Source organism: Cynocephalus volans, chromosome 8 (genome assembly GCF_027409185.1).
Source record: "Cynocephalus volans isolate mCynVol1 chromosome 8, mCynVol1.pri, whole genome shotgun sequence".
Taxonomy (NCBI): Eukaryota; Metazoa; Chordata; class Mammalia; order Dermoptera; family Cynocephalidae; genus Cynocephalus; species Cynocephalus volans.
The window spans coordinates 110,753,425-110,773,545 of record NC_084467.1 but is presented as its reverse complement, the minus strand read 5'-3'; the positions used below and the strand labels follow the sequence as shown (position 1 = coordinate 110,773,545).

General features: G+C 41.2%; 1 protein-coding gene across 1 annotated transcript; it reads right to left on the bottom strand.

The window, feature by feature from the left end:
- Window positions 1–18,221: 18,221 nt before the first annotated feature.
- LOC134382989 (late cornified envelope protein 1E) lies at window positions 18,222–18,709 on the bottom strand. Its single transcript, XM_063103646.1, has one exon. The coding sequence runs from the start codon at window positions 18,703–18,705 to the stop codon at window positions 18,343–18,345; it is 363 nt and encodes a 120-aa protein (XP_062959716.1). The 5' UTR covers window positions 18,706–18,709; the 3' UTR covers window positions 18,222–18,342.
- Between the last annotated feature and the right edge of the window lie 1,412 nt (window positions 18,710–20,121).

Below are 20,121 nucleotides of genomic sequence, written 5' to 3'. Positions count from 1 at the left end.
CTTTTGGAAAAACTTCTGAGATAGCTTTGTTTAACAGACACATATTACTATCATATATGTACAAGTATATATACACATATATACATATATACACATATGTACTTTTACATATATGATTTTATATACATATATACACACACACTATGCTATAGTTAGAATTGCAAAGGGTCAGCATATCAGTTGATTATCCCAAATGATATTATGAATGGAGAAAGTGAGGCCCAAAGCTAGTCGCGGCAAGCTGAGACGTGACCCTAGGTTTTCTGGTCTTGAGCCCAGGCCTGGCAATGTACCCTCTACATCCCACAGCCTCTTCCATCCACCACCTTAGCACCATGAACTTCAACTTGTTACTTACTCCCTGTTCATCTTCGGGGCTTCTGATACAGATGCCCGGGCACCACTCCTGACCAACTAAATGACACATGGTGAGGGTGAGGGCCGTGGATCTCTGTGTTTATTAAGCCCCAAATATTCTTCCTTTGGTCTCCACTAATTGAGAACCACTGTGACTCCTGTACTGGCTTTGGGAAAGGGACACAGTGGATTTTCCAAGGTCAATTCTTCCAGAAGAAAGAATTGTTTTAACATATCTGTAATGTGAGAGACTCAAAAAGATACAAAACTAATTTGATTTAGAGAATAGAGCACATGCGCACAAATCATTTGGGGGCCCCAGATGATCTCCTGCACAGACCTCTCCTGCCCCACAGCTCATCCTCCTTCATCAGAATTTCAAGACTTTCTCAAGCTCTGCTAATCTAGCTTCTGCCTGCCCTCCTGCCCTGGTCTGAGCATCCCTCTGTGGAAGTTCCGGCTCCTGCTCCCAGTGGATACTTACCAGGGTCAGAGGCAGCAAGGGTCTGTCAGCACCTCAGGTGGTGAGTAGATGGGGTGCTCTGGCCTGAGTCCCTTTTATCTTGGCCTTGGGCTGTGCCCCAGCATGTGAGACAGGGCCCGGGCATGAGGGGACTCGCTTCCTGACACCCACACAGTTCTGTGACGGTGGTGACTAGATGCTTTTCACCTGCCTCCTGCCACAGGGCTCAGGGCAGCTGCTCCCAGCTCGGAATACAACTTAGAAGTGGTGTGAGGGTGAATTCCTGCCGTCCTCTGCTGTCTTATCCTCTTTGGGGCTACCTCCCACTCAGCTCTCCTTATTGGAGCTCAGTCCTCAAACATTCCCCTTCATCCTCCTGCGATGTTAATTCATTAGCTTCAGGCCTCCAGGTTTAAGCAAAGAACATAGATGCCTTTAAGCTTTTTCATATATGTCCCACCACTTTGCCATTGGGAGTTAGTTTATCTGTGTAAGCGTGTGTGTGTCAGTCTGTGTTTGTTTCTAAGTGTGGTGTATGCGTTAGGTGTGTGTGGTGTGGAACACACATTCCGAAGTAGATCTGCCTCTTAAGATCAGCTTGAGCTTGGAAATTCTTAGAAGGTAGGTTTGTGGTTTTGGAACCAGGCATTCTGAGCATGAATTCTAGCATTGACATTACTTATATAACTTAGAACAAATTATTTAACTACTTTGCTTCAGTTTCCTCAACTGTAAAATGGGGGTTTCAATAATCTCTACTTTATGATTTTGTTAGGAGTCTTAAATGACATAGCATAGTTAAAGCTCATAGAACTGTTCCTCACACATTTTATGCACACTAAAAGCTATCATCATCATCATCGTCGTCATATTTCTTAATTGTCTTCTAGAAACGTGCTGTGCCAGTCAATAGATTTTTTTGTCAAGCATGAAGCTAGCATTTGCATAACACTCTAGAGTTTACGAATAGTTTTTCCACATGACTTAGGCTGTCAGTGTAAGACCAAGAGAATGCAGATACATATGGTAAGGATACATCATCCTACAGAGATCTGACCCTGTGTTGCCTGAGTATGATTTTCCTTTTCCTGCTCAGGTTGTTATGAAAGACTTACTTATGAGGGAGTGGTCAGGATATCAATTCCATGGATCACATAGGTAACTCTTACTCAGGAACAAAGTTGATTCTTAAGATAACTGGCCTGAGGGATCCCATGGTCCATACCTCTGGTGATGTAGTATGCAATATATCAAGGAATCTGACTTAGATCTGGGTGATAAGTTGGCAGCATATTTGAAACCTCTTAAAGATTGGTCTGCTTGCCTTGACTGTATAATGTCAATGACTTAAGTTCAATTCAATAAGAAAACTTTTATTAAGCAAATGATTGGCTTTCTAGGTCTTCTGTTATTAAGAATTGGGAGTGGGCATTGCTGAGATCTAGTATGGAAATACAAGCTGAATCAAAAGTATTGCATTATGTCCCACATAACTGTGTTCATTTCTTTTCCAATACATTGGGACTATGTCCAACCTTAACATAGTTACCAATTAATAAATTTTTGAAAGTGTTCCATTTTTTTCAGAATCACCCTGAACTTCATACTGAGTGGTATGTTACTTTATGTTCCAGAACCAGCGCCAAGTATGTTAATGGATTATTTTTTTCACCCATCAAATCCTTTTTTGTAACATTCGTTCTTAAATAATGCTCTTAAAGCAATAAAGAAGACAAGGTTGATTATTTCTTATGCTTGGTGACTCCCAACACCATGCTATAGGAAAATGTGGTAAGTTTGTCCACTTCCAAATAAAGAGCAACATATAAACAAACTTGAAAGTGAAATGACTGAAGACGAGGAAAATTGCATCACATATTCCAGAAATAAGATTAGAACAGTTGATATATAAATCTATCTTTAAATTAATAAGGTCAAAACAAGACAAAAATAATAATAAAATTAGTAAGGAAAAAAATCCAATGAAAATAATCGACAAAAGAGGAAAACAGGCAATACAAAATGTTAGATTTATATATGACCAACAAATGTATAAAAGGTTAGAAAAAGAAGCACTTAACTTTTATTTTCTTCAGTCAAATACATGCATTCATATTAAACAGGCAAAGATTTAAAAATTTTACATACTAAGAGTAGATTTGGGAGGAAAAAGGCAGCATGGATAGAATACCTTTTTGAAAGGCAAATTGGTGGTCTATTTATTCAGTTAACATTTATTGGTGAGTAAAATAATTAAAACTTAGAATGTACATACATATTGACTGAGCAATTCTAATTTTAGTGCTTTTGCTTTGTAGAGATTATCACAAAATTGTGAAAATCAATACTCAAGGATGTTAACTATGGTATTTACAAGATAAATTGGAAACATTTTAATATTGATGATAATGATACATGCATACAAAGACATGTGTGGCATGAATTAAAATTATTTTGTGGTTTTATATTTAGACAGAAAAAGATATTTCTTGACTGAGGCAGTTATATCATGTATTGACTGAAGCTGTTGTGTTATCGAACACGTATGTTATACAACAACAATCAGAAAATGTAATTTAAAAATAAAGCTGCAAGTATTAGCAATAAAAATATGAGCTATCTAAAAATAAATATCTCAAAAGATGTATAAATGGAGAAAATTAGAACACACTATTGAAAGGCATTAAAGTAGACCATAATAAATGGAAAGCTTTGTCATATTTATGGATTAAAAGAAGCATTGTCTTAAAGATGTCATTTGTCTCCAAGTCATCCTATGGATTCCATGTAATTTCAATAAAATCACAATAGGGAGTTTAATGGAACTTACTAAGCTGATTCTATGACTTACAGAAACAGCAAAAGGCCAAGAATAGACAGGATACCCATGAAGAAGAAGAAAATATGGGAACTTGCCTCATGAAATATCAAACATAATTATAAAGCAATTGTGATTAAAACTGTGGGCTATTGGTGAGGGAATGATATAATGGTATAGTAACTAAAAATAATTTCATACACATATAAACATCTGAAATGTGTCAGAGGAAGGATTACAGAAAAGTGGAGTAAGGGTAATCAACTCAATAAATGGTGCTGCATCAACTATTAATTAATTTTGGCAATAAATAATTATCTCTACCTCATGTCATATAATGAAGCCAGTTTTATAAATGGAAGACTTAATGTGGAAAATAAAACTTTAAAAATTTGTTAAACACTTTAAAAACTGATTTAATAGAATAACATTACGAATTTTTGGTGGGGGAGGATTTTCTAAATAGTACACACATTTGTGCACATCAGAGACAAACACAACATAAACAAAAAATTATGTTTGGTCATATTAAAATTTAATCTTTTGTCATCAGAAAACATGACAATAAATGAAAATCAAAAATATATACTACAAGAAGATATTTGCAACACGTAATTGACAACAAATTAGTATCTGACATAAAGAACCCTACAAATCGATGACAAGAAAGCAATGGCCTAAACAAAAAATGAGCAGAAGACATAAAAAATGGATTCCCAGAAGTGAAACCCTAAATTACCAATAAATTTATGAAAAAAATTTTCAACCTTGCTTGGAATCAGAGAACAGCAAGAAAAAACAAAAAACAAAAAACAAAACATGACTGTATATAATTTCACATCCATTACCTTAGTGAGAATTAGAAATCCTGGCAGCATTTATTGTTCACATTGACACTGAATAACAGAAATTCTCATATGCTCTGATGGGAGCATACATTTGCACAAGTACTGTAAAGATCAGTTGGGCGATATCTAGTCAGGATAAAGACAAACATACTCAATGACCCACCAATTCCATTCCTAAGTCTATGCCTTGGATGCAAAGGAAAGCATGCATGAGAACGCCCCAAATAACACTGTTTATAAAGCACAAACTGGAAACAAGGTAAATAAATACCCAACTGCAGGTGAATGCATGAATAAAGTATGAATATTCTCACACTGGCATCCTATATAATAATAAAAATAAATACACAAATGAAATTGATTAACCTGTATCAACATAGATACATGTCACAAAGAAAGACAAAGGGTATAATATTACTTTTAGAAAGTAAAAATACAAGTTATAATTAATATCTAAATAAACTAAATAAAATATAGATAAGTACAAATGAATTATACTTAAGAACAAGTGATTTGTTATATTTTAACTTAAGTATAAATAGATTATGAGGTAAGGGTAAATAACTACAGTAAAGTATATAAATTACACAAGAAGGAAAAACAGGAAGTACAGAACAATGATGAATATCTCCTGGTTAAAGATACATGTGAGGGGGATGGTTTCAATTTTATTTATAAGGTTTTATGTGTTAATTTGAGTGGAGAATACATACATGAGTGTTCACCAAGCTGCTATTCTTAGTTTATATCCATATAAAATATTTTATTTAAAAAATGTATACATATGTAAAATATTACACATGCATATATAGTAAGATTCATCATATTTCATATATATTAAAATCTTTCCAAAATGTGTTATTTGATATTTAATTCTGTTTCTCTTCTTCTTGTCTGGCAAAATATTCTATTTTATATAAATGTATTTATATCTATTTCTCTTCATAATTTCCTTGTTTTTATATTTAGAACGTTTTCTCAATTCTGCAATAAGATCAACATTTGGCTCTAAGTATTTCTTTCTTTATAATTTAATATTCCCCAAATATTTAATAATCCCATGAAACTCATCTTGGCCTATGATGCTAAATGAAGGTTTGCACTTCCTTTTCAAATAAATAAATTCTCTAACTCCAGATATGGAATAACCATCAATCCCACATTGATAACTAACAATTGCTTTGTCACATTTTAAATCCTTTTACGAATTTTATTACATTCAGTATTCTGATTTGAATTAGTCTCAAGGTTTGGGGTTTAATGGTATGAAGTTACAGGCTGAAGCATAAGTACTTTATCAGATTGGGACTTGGGTATGTGGGAAAAATTATCTGGATTACTTGCAAACAAAGGGAGGAAAGGGAATTTCCTCTTTATTCTTTCCCAGGGAGGAGCCTGTAAGTGTCTCCCGGACCTGGGGAATACACAGAACTAAGACCCGAGCCTCCCCTCAGGAAATGTGGAGGAAATGAAACCAGCTTTGTCTCTAAGCAAAGGTGAGTTTCTAGCTCCTCTGCAAAGGTGAGTTTCTAGCTCCTCTGCAAGTGTGGGTGAAATGATGCATGAACGCTTCCTGCAGCCAGACACGGACCACATCCGGGAGAACAACCGGTCATGAGCCATTTGACCCTTCGTCTAAGAGAAGATTCTGGAACCAGGCTTGAACTTGGAGTGATCCACCCTAAGAGAGCCTTCACTCACATCACAGATAGAGGGGAGACACTCCAAAAGAGCAGTCAGAAATTTGATTCCACTCTTCAGTTGCCCCCAATATCAGTAGAAAATTGTATCCGCATGTCAGACTGTGCCCCTTTCTCCCAATCTTCATTCAGGGGTCAGAAAATGCATTTACAAAGCTGGAGAAGAAAGACAAAGACCAGGTGTGAGACGGGAGTAGAAGGACCAGGCTCTTTCACTGCTGTGATTGGCCAGCCTACAGGAGCAGGGACACAGATACCGTGCCATTAAATCAAATTTGTCATTGATATTATTTATCAGATTGGATATTCCAATTACTGAACTGAGACCAGGTTTGTGATTTTAGACGAGATCGGGCGCTTTCAGGGTGGTATGGCCGTAGACAGGTTTGTGATTTTAAGTGACAAATCAATTTTCATTGCTTTGAAAGAGCTGTAAAGTCACTAGGTCTTCTCGAGTTTTTTCCTAGTAATCAAAAGACCATCCATCCTATTGAGTAAAAATCTAAGGACAGTAGAATACAATTAAAAAGCTATATTTTTATTACCTCCTCCTGCAAGCTGAGCTTGCTCAATGTGAGGACTATAAATAGAGTATTTAATATTCACCTCCTTAAAAAACACATGACTACATGAGGTTTCACAGAAGGATGATATTTGAGATGAGCCTGGAAGGAGGGATGAAATTGCAAAATGTCCATGTGATGGAGAGGAAAAGCAAAGGAAAAGTCACATAGATGAAATAGCAAGAAATGCTGCTAGTAGTAATAATAAGTATAATAGTAGTTAGAGTAGTAAGAGTAGTAGCAGCAGTAGTAGTGGCAGCAATTATAAAATGACAAAAGTAAGTACCCATTATTGAAGATTTACAATATTCTTCCTGGATATCGAGCTAGGGATAGCAAACTCTGTTTACTGTGTCCCTGAAAAAAAGACATGAAGATATACAAGTGTGAGTTATATCCGGGCAAGGGTGGGTTGTTCAGTGTGGCAGCAACAGGGGGTTTCATGGCGAAGTATGAGTAATAAACCTTAGAAATAAAGTTGGAAACAATTTCTGTTGAGTCTTAAATGTAGTACTTAAGAAGCACACGCATCTTCTGTAAAGAGCCACTGTTTGCAGAGGTGGAGTGACAAGTTCGGAGATGTGGTAAAGGAAACATGTTCTCGAAGAAAGTGTAGAGAATTCAGTGAAACAGAAGAAAGAAGGAATCAAGATTTATTAGACGATTAATGGAACACCAATTTTTACATGCAAATATGCCAGTAACTAAACTGCAGACATAGTGGGTGAGAAACTTGTATTTACAAAGCATATTTATTTTGTTTTATTTATTTATTTACTACTATTTCTTGTTTGTGTGCATGGATGCCTGTGCACATGAGTGTGTGCGTGTGTGTGCGCGCTTGTCTGTGTGTGTGAAGGAGGAAAGGTGCTATGGTGGGGCTCCATCAGGAGCAGTGGGATGAGTTCACAGAAGGAGGAACATGGAGAGACCAGGTTAGGAACCTGAAGGGGACCAGAGGCAAAGTTGCTATGTTTACAAAAAGCCCCTTCAGACTTGGTCATAAGCAGCACTGCTTGGTGCCGGTTGACATGGGACAGATGGGGTTGGGAGCATTTGTCTCTTTCCCACTCCTGCCCCATTCACCCCAATTCAATCCAGAGTGTCCCTCTGGCCCCTGAAGCTCCAAGGCCACCACCAGCAGAGGACTGGAGAGGAGAACAACGCTATCCAGGAGGAATAGGGTGCTTCTAGAACAATACACTGAGCAGATTCCTGGTTTTACTGTTTTAATCAGTCAAAGGCTCACTGTAAGAAGATAAACATGGAGTGAGTCAGGGTCTCTGACATGGTGATGGGAGGGTAACCCCAAGGATGGGGTCCAAGACCAGCGGATGGGGATTCAGGAGAGATTTGAGTTTCTGGTCTTCAGGGGGAGATATTCTCTTCACAAGTTCAGAGTCTTCCCTGGGACATCTCAGCCTTGCAGGCAGGCCTAGGAGAAGAAGAATGTCTTCAGCAGATTGCAGTCCTGAATTCTGCTCTTCTGGACTCAGGGTCCGCTTCAACAGCAGCCTCCAGAGCACTGACCTCTCCCCCCTCCACAGCAGCTGGAGGCCCCTGAGGGCTGGCTGCAGCAGTCGGAGCTCTGGTGCCGGAGGCGGTGAAACCTGTGGTGTCTGTGGTGGCTCAGGCAGCAGCCACCACCCCCAGAGCTACAGCAGCCCCCAGAGCTGGAGCCACAGCAGCCCCCAGAACTGACACTGCAGCAGGAAGTGACTAGAGGGCACTTAGGAGGACACTTTGGGGGGCACTTGGGGGTGGGGCACTTCGGAGGGCACTTGGGGGTACACTTAGGAGGGGGCTGGCACTGCTGCTGGTTCTGCTGGCAGGACGTCTTGGCAGGCAAGCAGGCGTTCAGGAGCTGAGGAAGAGTCAAACACCAAGCCAGATGCAAGCCACAGAGGTCACCCCTGTACCTTCTTGTCCTTTCAACATCATTTCTGCCATGCACATTTTAAGAACCTGATTAGGATCAGTAACACAAAACAAATCTCTGGCACCATTATCCTTTTTAATACCTTCTATACTACTCTCACAAGATCTCTTTGGAATCTTACTTTATCATTTTAAAGCAGGAAGGGATCATCATCTCTTTTCCCGTGTAGAAAATTAAGACCAAATGTTATAAAAAAATGAAAAGCATACTTTTTTCACATCATCCAGTTATTAAAATTTTTCTATAAGAACTAATTTAGAACTGAAAGAATTTCCTTACAGAAATGAAATGTTCTATTAACATCCTAAATAGCTTTATAGAGAGAGACTTAAAAAACCCAAAAAAAACCAGAATAGAATGGGATCGTGGCCATTTGCTGGCTGGCTCATTTTTTAAACAAGGATCCAAGAGTAAATAAAGTTTTGCATGGAGGTCCCTTGACTCACAGCCTAGCACTCTGATCTCCAAAACAGCACCTCTCACCTTGGCCTAGAGATTATTAGACTTCTTGAATTTTTTTTCCAGCTCTGAGCTTATAAAACATATTCCCAGGCCCTATCCTACACCCAAATGTACAACAGCCTCTAAAGATGCCTCTGATCCTCTCTTCATTTTGAGAATGACTGTACCCAAATCACACCTTGCAGAGAAGGAAGGAGCAGTAGCTCAAAGCAAACTCCCTCTCTGAAACCTCTTCCAGGATTGGAGCAGCCAGTGTTTTCCTTCCTTCATGCTGAGGGTCCTGACCCCCTGCAGATCTTTTGGTTCCTCAGAGCACAGGTAGCACCACAAGAGTCCTCTTACCCCTGCAGTGACAAGCCTGCCCCTGCTCCATCCCTGTGGGCCTTCTTTCTTTAATAACATGAACTCCAGCCTTACATGGCCCCGCCAGCCTCCCCTTCTGCCCTGGTCTGAGCATCCCTCTGTGGAAGCCCCTGCTCCTGTTTCTAGTGGACATTTACTGGGGTCACAGGCAGCATGGGGTCCGTCAGCACCTTGGGAGGTGAATGGATGTGGTACTCTGGCCTGAGGCCCTTTTATCCTGGCCTTGGGCTCTGCCCCAGCATGTAAAACAGGGCCTGGGCATGAAGGGACCTGACTCCTGACACCCACATGGTCCTGTGACGGTGGTGACTGCATGCTCCTCACCATCCTCCTGCCATAGGGTTCAGGGCAGTTCTCACCATCAGTGCCACCTCAGTGTCCCTAGAGCTGCCTGACCCTCATATCTTGCTCTTGGAGCTTGCTTTCCCAAGTCCTCCTTTTCTGTTTTCCTAGAGGTCTGCTTTGACACAAGGTTCACAGAATCCTGTACATAGCCCTGGTGTGTCCCAGCCACCCTGACAGACCCTGTGTGTGTGTGCATGTGTGTGTGTGTGGTGTGTGTGTGTGTATGTGTCTATATCCTCACAGTTAGGAACCTGGCTCAGGAGTTGGATACACCTGGGACAGAATCCTGGTTCTGCCACTTACTTGCTGTGTACCTTTGTGAAAGTCACATGAAATTTCTCATTCTTTGTTCCTGCCCTCAAAATAGAGATGATAAAAATCTCTATCAAGGACGTTGTGAGGGTCAACAGAATCATGGATGAAAAGGGTCCAGTATGGTCCTGTAAACACAGTAGACATATGAAACACCTGTCTCTCAATAATTAGAAGGGAATGATTTTTTTATTAAGTCACAGCAATTTTTACAGGTGAAGTATATCTGACTTTTTAAATGGCCATTTTTTTTCAGCTAAGGTCCTTAATGCATTTTCATATGAAAATAATTCTGTAGAGGAGCTAGAGAGAAGAGCTGCATTGCTCTGCATAGTAGAATGAGAATTTGTTTTCCAGGGGTCTCACATAGGGAAGGAGGGTAAAGTCTGTGGATAAGAAAACACAAGGAGAAGAGACCATGAGGTGGGTCACCCCCTGGGGCACTATGTAGGGTAAATGACCCTATGGCAAAGAATCCCTGTGCTGAGGAGGCTGAAGACATTAAAGAAGAGGAGGGCTTGAAATTAAATAGGAAACTTTTAGTGTCACCACTTTGTTTCTGCTTGGACTCAAATTTTAACTCAAGAGACATAGTTCAATAGAATTATCGTTGTGTCTCTTGGTGGAATCATTTCTCCAGTTGGAACTAAGAACTCTTAGGCCTGCATAGTATAAAGCTGCAGGAACAGGAGCAAAAATTTTACTAGTGGATCACTACAGGTAATAATTAGTGGTGCCATTCCCATTTCTACCTTTTGATTCCTGGACTTGTTCACGCTGGCTATGGGAGAAACAGCACCATATATTGGATGCTGATTCAGAGCATATTCAACTATCTGGCATTGTAATTTAGTCTTCAAAACGTCATTCCACCATTCTATCAAGCGAGCTGCTTCAGGATAGTGGGGAACATGATAAGACCAGTGAATTCCTTAAGTATGGGCCCATTGCCACACTTTATTTGCTGCAAAGTGAGTTCCTTTATCAGAAGCAATGCTGTGTGGAATATCATGATGATGGATAAAGTATTCTATAAGGCCACAGATGATAGCTTTGGCAGAAATATTGCATGCTGAAAAGGCAAACCTGCATCCAAAGTCTCTAACCCAGTAAGAACAAGACACTGCCATTTCCATGATAAAAGTTGTCTAATGTAATCAACCTGCCACCAGGTAGTTGGCTGATCACCCCAGGGAATGGTGTCCTATTGGGGACTAGGTGTTGATCTTCACAGCTAGAATATTGGACACTCAACAGCTGTTCTATACAGGTCAACTTTAGTAAGTAGAATTCCATGTTGCTGAGTCTATGCATAACCTCCATCCCTGCCATCATTGCCACTTTGACCGTGACCTCATAAGACAATGACAAGAGAGTCTGGAAAAAGAGGCTGACTGGTATCTACAAAATGGGTCATCTTACCCATTTGATATTAAAATCTCTGCCGAGGTCATTGTTTAGTGAACATTCACATGGGCCACAACTATCTTCACATTTTAGCTCTTCCCTATACCTACTTGTCACCAATTTTTCAATCATGTTCTTTCCAAGTCCCTGGTCATTCAGCCAAACCATTGGCCACAGGTCATGAATTGCCATATAGTTGCACATCTGGCCATTTCTCCTTCCAAGCAAAATGAGCAATCAGATACATTGTTCAAAGTTCTTCTCACCACAAAGAATTTCTTCTGCCACTATTCTTCAGGGATGTCCCCAAAAGGGGCTGTAGTGCAGTAGCTATCCAGTTCCAGGTGGTGCCAGGATATCATGCAGAGCCATCTGTAAACCAGGCCTGAGTTTTCTTTTCCACTGTCAACTAATAGCAGGGAATTCCCTTGAGGCCATATGATGTAGTCTGGGAGAGAGAAGGCAGTGTAGCAGGAGTGGGGACCATGGGCACTTAGGCCACATCTTTATATAATCTACCTGTGTCTTCAAGGCCGGCTTGAGCCCTGTCTCAAAAATACCACTTTCATTTGATGATGGAGTGCTGCTGCACATGCTCAACTTTATGGCTTGGTGGGTCAGACAATATTCTGTGCGTGATGGGCAGCTCAGTTTGCATAGTAACTTGGCAGCCCATGGTTAAGCATTTAGTCTCTACTAAATGGCAGGGCTTTTCTTCAAAATTCTGAGGGTCTGTGCTATGATTCACCTATAGGGGCCTGTGAGGGTCTCCAAAAAACATTTCTTTCTGCCAGTGACATTTCCAGCGCTATTGGACCTGTTGGATCATATGGCCCAAGTGGCAGAGCAGCTTGCATGGCAGCCTGGACCTTTTGCAGATCCTTGTTCTGGGCCTTATTGTACACCTTAAATATATACTATTTTTGATAAAAAATTAAAAACACACAAACAAACAAACAAAAAAACCTAGCAGATTTTGGGGTGACTTGATAAATGGGCGAGAGTAGCTCACTCATATGAGGGGTATATTGCCTCCAAAATACACAGAGGCCCACTAGGTGTTATGCCTCTTTCTTGGTTGTACGTGGGGCCAGATGTAACAACTTACTTTTCATCTTAGAAGGGAGGTCTCAACATGCCCTGCACTACTGAACCCTAGAAATTTCCCTGAGATAAGGACCATAACTTTTTGTCATAATTATTTTCCACACTCTGGCATGCAGTTGTCTCACCAATGAGTATAGAATTGTTGCTTCTTCTTGCTCACTACATCTAATCAGCATAATGTCATCCATGTAATGAACCAGTGTGGTGTCTTCCAGAAGGGAATAGTGATCAAGATTCCTGAGGAATAAATTATGGAGAGTTTATATATTCCTAAGATAGGATAGTGAAGTTGTATTTCTAGCCTTGCCAGCTGAAAATGGATTCTGGTGGTCTTTATTAACAGGTATGGAGGGGGAAACATTGTCAGATCAATAGCTGTTCACCAAAGGTTGTGCTAATTTGCTCAATCATAGAAACCCATATCTTGAAAATCATAACTGAAAATGGAGTCACCACCTGGTTAAGGTTATAATAACTCACTGTACTAGTCTGCTTGGGATGCCATAAAAATAATACCATAGACTGGATGGCTTAAACAACAGAAATTTATTTCTCATAGTTCTGGAGCCTGGAAATTCCCAAATCAAGGCACCAGCAGATTTGGTTTCTGGTGAGAGCTCTCTTTCTGGTTTGCAGATGTTCACCTTCTTGCTGTGTCCTCACATGGAAGAGAGATAGAGAGAGACCTCTGGCATCTATTCCTCTTCTTATAAGGGCACAAGCTCTGTTGGATTAGTGACCCACCCTCTTGGCTTTATTTGACCTTTACCACCTCCTTATAGGCCCTGTTTCCAAATACTAGGGCACTTCAAAAAGTTCATGAAGGGCCCACCCTGTGGCTCACTCGGGAGAGTGTGGCGCTGGGAGTGCCGAGGCCACAGGTTTGGATCCTATATAGGGATGGCTGGTGCGCTGGCTGAGCGCGGTGTGGGCACCACCACACCAAGGGTTGTGATCCCCTTACTGGTCACACACACACACAAAAAGTTCATGATAAGATTTGTATTATATTTTAATTCTATTTTTCCATGAACCTTTTGAAGTACCTTTGTACAGTCACACTGGGGGTTAGGGCTTCAGCATATGAATTCTGGAGGAACATAAATCAGTCCACAGCACTCACTTTCATTCTCCAAGATCTATCTATTTTCTAACAAGTCAAATAAGTAAGATGAATAGTGATGTGTGCAAATCACCACCACCACCCATGCATCCTTCAAATCCTTGATGGTGACACTGATCTCTGCAATCCCTCCAGGAATGTGGTATTGTGGTATTTCCCTTGATTTGTTATTTTCCTAGGTAGAGGCAGTTTACACTTGGACTTTCACACCATAATAACCCTCATTCCACAGGTCTGGTAACCAATATGGCGATTCTGCCAGTTGCTGAGTATATCTATTGCAATTATGCATTTTAGAAATAGGGAAATAACAAAAAAATGAGTTCAGAGACCCACTGGGAGATGGACCTGAGCTAACCTCCATTGGCCACCTGACTTCCATAAATCCCTGCTCCAACTTGTGGGCCAAAGTGGGATCTTGGGTCTCTCGAAATTAGCTTCAATTCAAAGACAGTGTCCAATTATCTACAAAAGTCTGATATTCTTTCCCACAATGCAGTCACCCTGGTAAAAGGCCATAGGTCCCCTCAGAGAAGGATGGGAGAAAGATTAATAGTATAAATTTTCAGTAGTGTACTGGGGTCCTTCCTAGAAGGGAACTGGCCTCTTCTTCATCCAAGGGGTTCTGGGTCCATAAATTGGCTCAAGTGATTGATTGAGGAATGTGACTATTTTTATGACTCAAGTTAGACTTTTGTTAACTTGTCCTAGAACTCTTCACTTACATAGATCAGCTAAAAATTTGGTAAGTTTCCCATTTATTTCACTTCTAGCGACTCCATGATCAACTAGCCAGTACTGTAAATGTCTGTGAGTCAGAATATTTTGATTACTGCTTTGACTCTGCTGTCCATTATGGTAACCACATCCACTTTGCCTTTGATGATTAAGTGCTGTCCCTTGGCCTTTGCGCTCCAGGGATCCAATTATCTTATTGCATTTAGGTTTCCCAATTAATTGACATCAGAATCTACTGTAATTTCTAAGCTACAGAGAGGAGCAATAACAGAGCTCTTTAAGGATGCTGGGGCTCCCCTCACATATTTGTCTTTTTATAGCTGTGGTCAAAGGTGAGTCCTCTGACTGCTTCCAGAATGGGTGAGCAGGTTTTAAATGACACATCCACTCTAACATTCCAATCGCTCTGATCCCTTCCTCTGCAGTAAACCAAGGCAGATCTGGCATTTCTAGGTCTCTCATACTGGGCCACCTTGCGGTCCATGTTTCAACAAGCTAACTAAACAAACTGTTAGAACATTTCTAATTCTCTGAGCTGCAACATTGAGTCTAGAATCTCTTCAATGAATTCAACCTGATCTAACCTTATGTTCCTTCTGCAATTGTCCCACAACCCTAATATTCATCCCCATACATATTCCCTGAATTTCTGCCTATATAAATTGGAAAAATCATGTAGTTCTTTTGGAGTGCAGTGCTCCTCCTCATGGACTACATTTTGTACCTCACCTATAAGGGTCTGTTGGGACTTGAGTCTAGAAGCAAAGAGGGGTGGTAGAAATGGGCCCTGAGGAGAATCAGCAGTGTCTCACAAGGCCACTCCCTCAGGGCAGCATCTACTGGCAATAAAGACTCAGCCAAGTTTAGGGGTTCAATGGCCCCAGCTTCATCAGGATCTTCCCATCCCCATTCCAATTGTTAGGATCCCATTTCTTCCTAATCAATGCCCTCACTTTAAAGGTAGACACCCTGAGAATTTGGGAATTCAATTTACATTGTAATTCAGCCACTCCCCAGATGAGATTTTGGGTTTGGTTTTCAGCAATCTCAGCTCTAGGTTACAGTAGATAAGGGTCTCTTTCAGGGCAGATATAGCAACTTTCAGGTCAGTTATGTGATCCTCGAACTGAGAATTCAAACCCTAATCTCATCCATTTCTTCTCTCACTTTGTCTAGCACAATGAGCAGCAACCAGCCAATCTCTTTTTAGTCATTAGTTTGACAGAGGTGCTCTAAAATATCAAATATGTGAGCACTCAGAACCTTGCTTCTCATAAGCATTTAATTAGGAATATTCCATAGTGATATTTTGCATATCTCTATAGCCACATGGACTATCAGCGCTTTCTTTACAGCTAGAAATAGAATTCATTAGGGCATTTAAATCTAGTCAGACTAATTAACTAATTGCAGAAACCCAGAACCAGTACAGAAAACTCATCCTTTAGATTTTGATTCTGTAGATTCTGTTCTGTCTTCATAGACAGAAAGCCATCGAAAGAGAGAAGTTTATGAAATCTATTTTATGGAATTGACTTATGTAATTATGGGGACTGGAAAGTCCAAAATTTATAGGGAAAGATGGCAGGATGAAGATCCAGGAAAGAATTGATGTTGCAGTCTCAAGTCCAAAGACATTCTGGAGGCAAAATTTGTTCTTCCTTACTGGACTTCAGTCTTTCCTCATAAGGCCTTTGACTGATTGAATAAGATCTACCCACATTATGGAGGGTAACCTGCTTCACTAAAAAGTCTACTGATTAAAATGTTAGTCACATCTAAAAAAAAAAAAAAAAAAACCTTTACAACCATATATAGACTGATGTTTAACCAAAAACTGGATACCATGACCTAGCCAAGCTGACACAGAAAATTAACCATTGCACACACACACACACACACACACACACACACACACAGATACAAATGGTATAAAAAATTTGAAAAACATGTTCAACTTTATTAATAGAAAACAAATGTGAAAACAAGAAGAAAATATCTTGAATTTTGGGAATGAGGCTAACATATTTATTTATTTATTTCAAAATATCAATGATTTTAATGGCTAAGAAAAACTCACTATGTGTGACACTTTGTTGTAGCACACATTCATGTTTTGGGGTGGTGCTACAAATGGGCATAACCATTCTGCATGGCAATTTGGTAATTTGTTGATGTGCAATGAATTTAAATTTATAATAAGCATATATTTTTTACACAAAAATGTTCTAAGAATTTGCTTAGGAAAATAAAGTATGGTATAGGAGAGATAAATGGATAAGAATGTTCATTGCAGCAAATTAGATGTAATAAAAGGGTTCAACAGTGCTATGTATGGTTTGACTGTTTGTCCCCTCCAAAGATTATGTTGAAGCTTAATCCCCAATATAGTATTTGAAAGGTGGGGCCTTTAAGACGTGATTGGATCATGAAGGTTATACCCCCATAAAGGAATTAATCAATGCATGGATTAATGGATCTATGGGTTGATAGAGTAATGGGTTATTACAGGAATGCTCTGGCTGCTTTATAAGGAGAGGAAGAGAGCACATCTCAGTCCTCCTGCCATGTGATACACCGTGACACCTGGGAGTCTGTAGAGAATTTCCACTAGGAAGAAAGCCCTCACCAGATGCACTACCTCGACTGGATTTCCCAGCCTCCAAAACTGTAAGAAATAAATTTTATTTCTTTACAAATTATCCAGTTTCAGGTATTCTGTTAAAAGGAGCAGAAGATGAACAGAAATAGAAAGAAACTGTAATGGTCTCCCCTCAAACAGTTGCCTGGCAAGACACTGCTGATTCTTCTCAAGACCCATCCTCATAACCCATTTTTGCTTTAGACATATACATAGACTCAGGATGTAAGGTCAAATATGTGAAAAATAAACTACACTCAATCATACCAGCAATATGATAGTAACAGCTGTTTTATAAAAGAACAATTAATGGATACCAAAAACGTTTTGAGTTAAAGTTCAACAAGAAATAAGTGTTTCAATTGTCTGAAAATATCTCTTCATAAATGCTAATTCATCTAAATAAATAGTAAATTTGCAATGAAGAAAGGTGGCAAACCAAGTGATCAAAATGACATCAGTAGGAATGAGACAGGTAGACACCATGTGAGCCTGGACATCATGCCCCAAGAAGGACAGAGCACCACCTCTGTGGGATGCCTGAAAAAATACATAGTTTAAATCTAGTCAAGAAAAATATTAGCCAAACCCAAATGGAGGGACATTCTGCAAAACCAATGGCTCTAAAAATGGTCAATGTCATGAGAGTTAAAGACTGAGGGACTGAGGAACTGAACAGATTGGAGTAGACTGAAGAATCGTGGTGGTTAAATGCAACAAGGGATCCTGGATTGGATTCTGAATGAATAAAATTGTGTTTTATTACAAAGGACAGTAGCAGCTCACCAGCTCAACCAGATGTTGAGAACAGAGGAGGAATAACAATCAGTGAAGGCAAGAGGGATGCAGATCTCTGGTTTTATTGTTTTACATCAGGTTGGGGTATGCAAAAAGATGAGCTGCACAGAGACACAGAGCCTGTGCTTTGGGGTTCCCAGCGCACCCACAGATATGGGGAATGAGGTCGATAAATGGCTTTGGGGAAATGTTTCGGCCTCCTGAACTCCAAGACAGAAAAATCGTCTAGGCCAGAGCTCAGAGTCCTCCCCAAGACCTCTCAGCAACATGGGGAGGCCCAGCAGGAGGAGCAAGAGGAGGGGGAACTATTTGGCCATTTGCTGCCTCCAAGTCTGTTCTTCTGGGCTCAGGGTCCACTTCAGCAGCAGCCTCCAGACTGCTGACCGCTCCCCCCTCCACAGCAGCCGGAGCCCCCTGAGGGCTGGCTGCAGCAGTCAGAGCTCTGGTGCCGGCGGCGGTGAAACCTGTGGTGCCTGTGGTGGCTCAGGCAGCAGCCGCCACCCCCAGAGCTGCAGCAGCCACCACCCCCAGAGCTGGAGCCACAGCAGCCCCCAGAGCTAGAGCCGCAACAGCCCCCAGAGCTGACACTGCAGCAGGAAGAGACTGGAGGGCACTTAGGGGGACACTTTGGGGGGCACTTGGGCGTGGGACACTTGGGAGGGCACTTGGGGGTGCACTTGGGAGGAGGCTGGCACTGCTGCTGGTTCTGCTGGCAGGACATCTCGGCAGGTGAGCAGGCGTTCAGGAGCTGAGGGAGAGTCAAACAGCAAGTCAGACCCAGGCCACAAAGGCCAGCCCTGCTCCCTCCTGACCCTTTTAGCATCATCTCTGGTCCCTTTGTTTTGATGTTAAGAAACATTCTCAAAAATCAAACATGCAGAAAGTAAAGAAGACAATCTACTGCAATTATACACATGAGTCATGAAAACAGTCTAGGAAGCAGTTTAGAATGAAATAGTCTTTTTAAGAAAAACAGTCATTCCCTCTTGGGAGAATTTCCTAGATAATCTTGCCCTCTATGAACACAGAAGTTCAGTATTACAAAGGATGTTGGAGATTGCCTGGGAGAACTAACTGAGGTAAAATATCATTTAATTAAGTTGTGACTTGCACCCAGGTCCACAACTTGGTCTAGCGCTCTGACATTCTCAGCAGACAACTCCCTCAAATGAATACCTCAGCCCCAGGATTTTGGTTACTCTGCAGATCCGTTAATCTGAGTGTTTAAACAAATATGTTAGTTGTGATTTCCTCTCTATACACTGGTAACCACCCTCCCTTGTCAACTTTTCAGTAAAGAACAGTTATGTTTTCAAACGGCAAGTTCTCTTTCTGAAAACAGTTATAGGTTAGCTTGGTCGATGTCACAATGATTTCAGATTAGAGACCCCAAAACTACATATCAATTTCGTTTCTCTAGAGCGCTGAGTCACAATCACACAACTCCTCCCCATGTTCCCAGTCTGTCCTCATTCCCCCTCCCTCAGTCTTCCTGAGATTCCTTCCTTTGCTAATGTGGACACCAGCCTCCCGCCACCGCCCACCGCCCTGGATCCTGCCAGCCTCCCCTCCTGCCCTGGTCTGAGCATCCCTCTGTGGAAGCCCCTGCTCCTGCTCCCAGTGGACACTTACCGGAGTCACAGGCAGCACAGGGTCCGTCAGCACCTTGGGAGGTGAGTGGATGGGGTGCTCTGGCCCAAGGCCCGTTTATCCTGGCCTTGGGCTCTGCCCCAACATGTGAGACAGGGCCTGGGCATGCGGGGACCCGCCCCCTGACACCCACATGGTCCTGTGATGGTGATGACTGCATGCTCCTCACCTGCCTCCTGCCGAGGGGCTCAGGGAAACTCCTCCCATGTTGGAATTCAGCCACTCAGAAGTGGGGGTGCGCTGGGAAAATCTCTACCATCATTTCCCACCTAGCTCTCCCTGGAGGTTCACCTGCCTGCAGGGCTCGCACCTCTCATTCTTGGACCCTCAGCTCCCAACACTTCCCTTCTTGCCTCCCCAATGTTAAGAATGAGTTAACTTAAACCAAATCTGGTTTAAACCAAGTTGTTTCATATTCCTTCAAACTTTATTCTATACAGATAACACTGACAATATATTTTATGGTGTGCTCAGTTTCAACTTCACA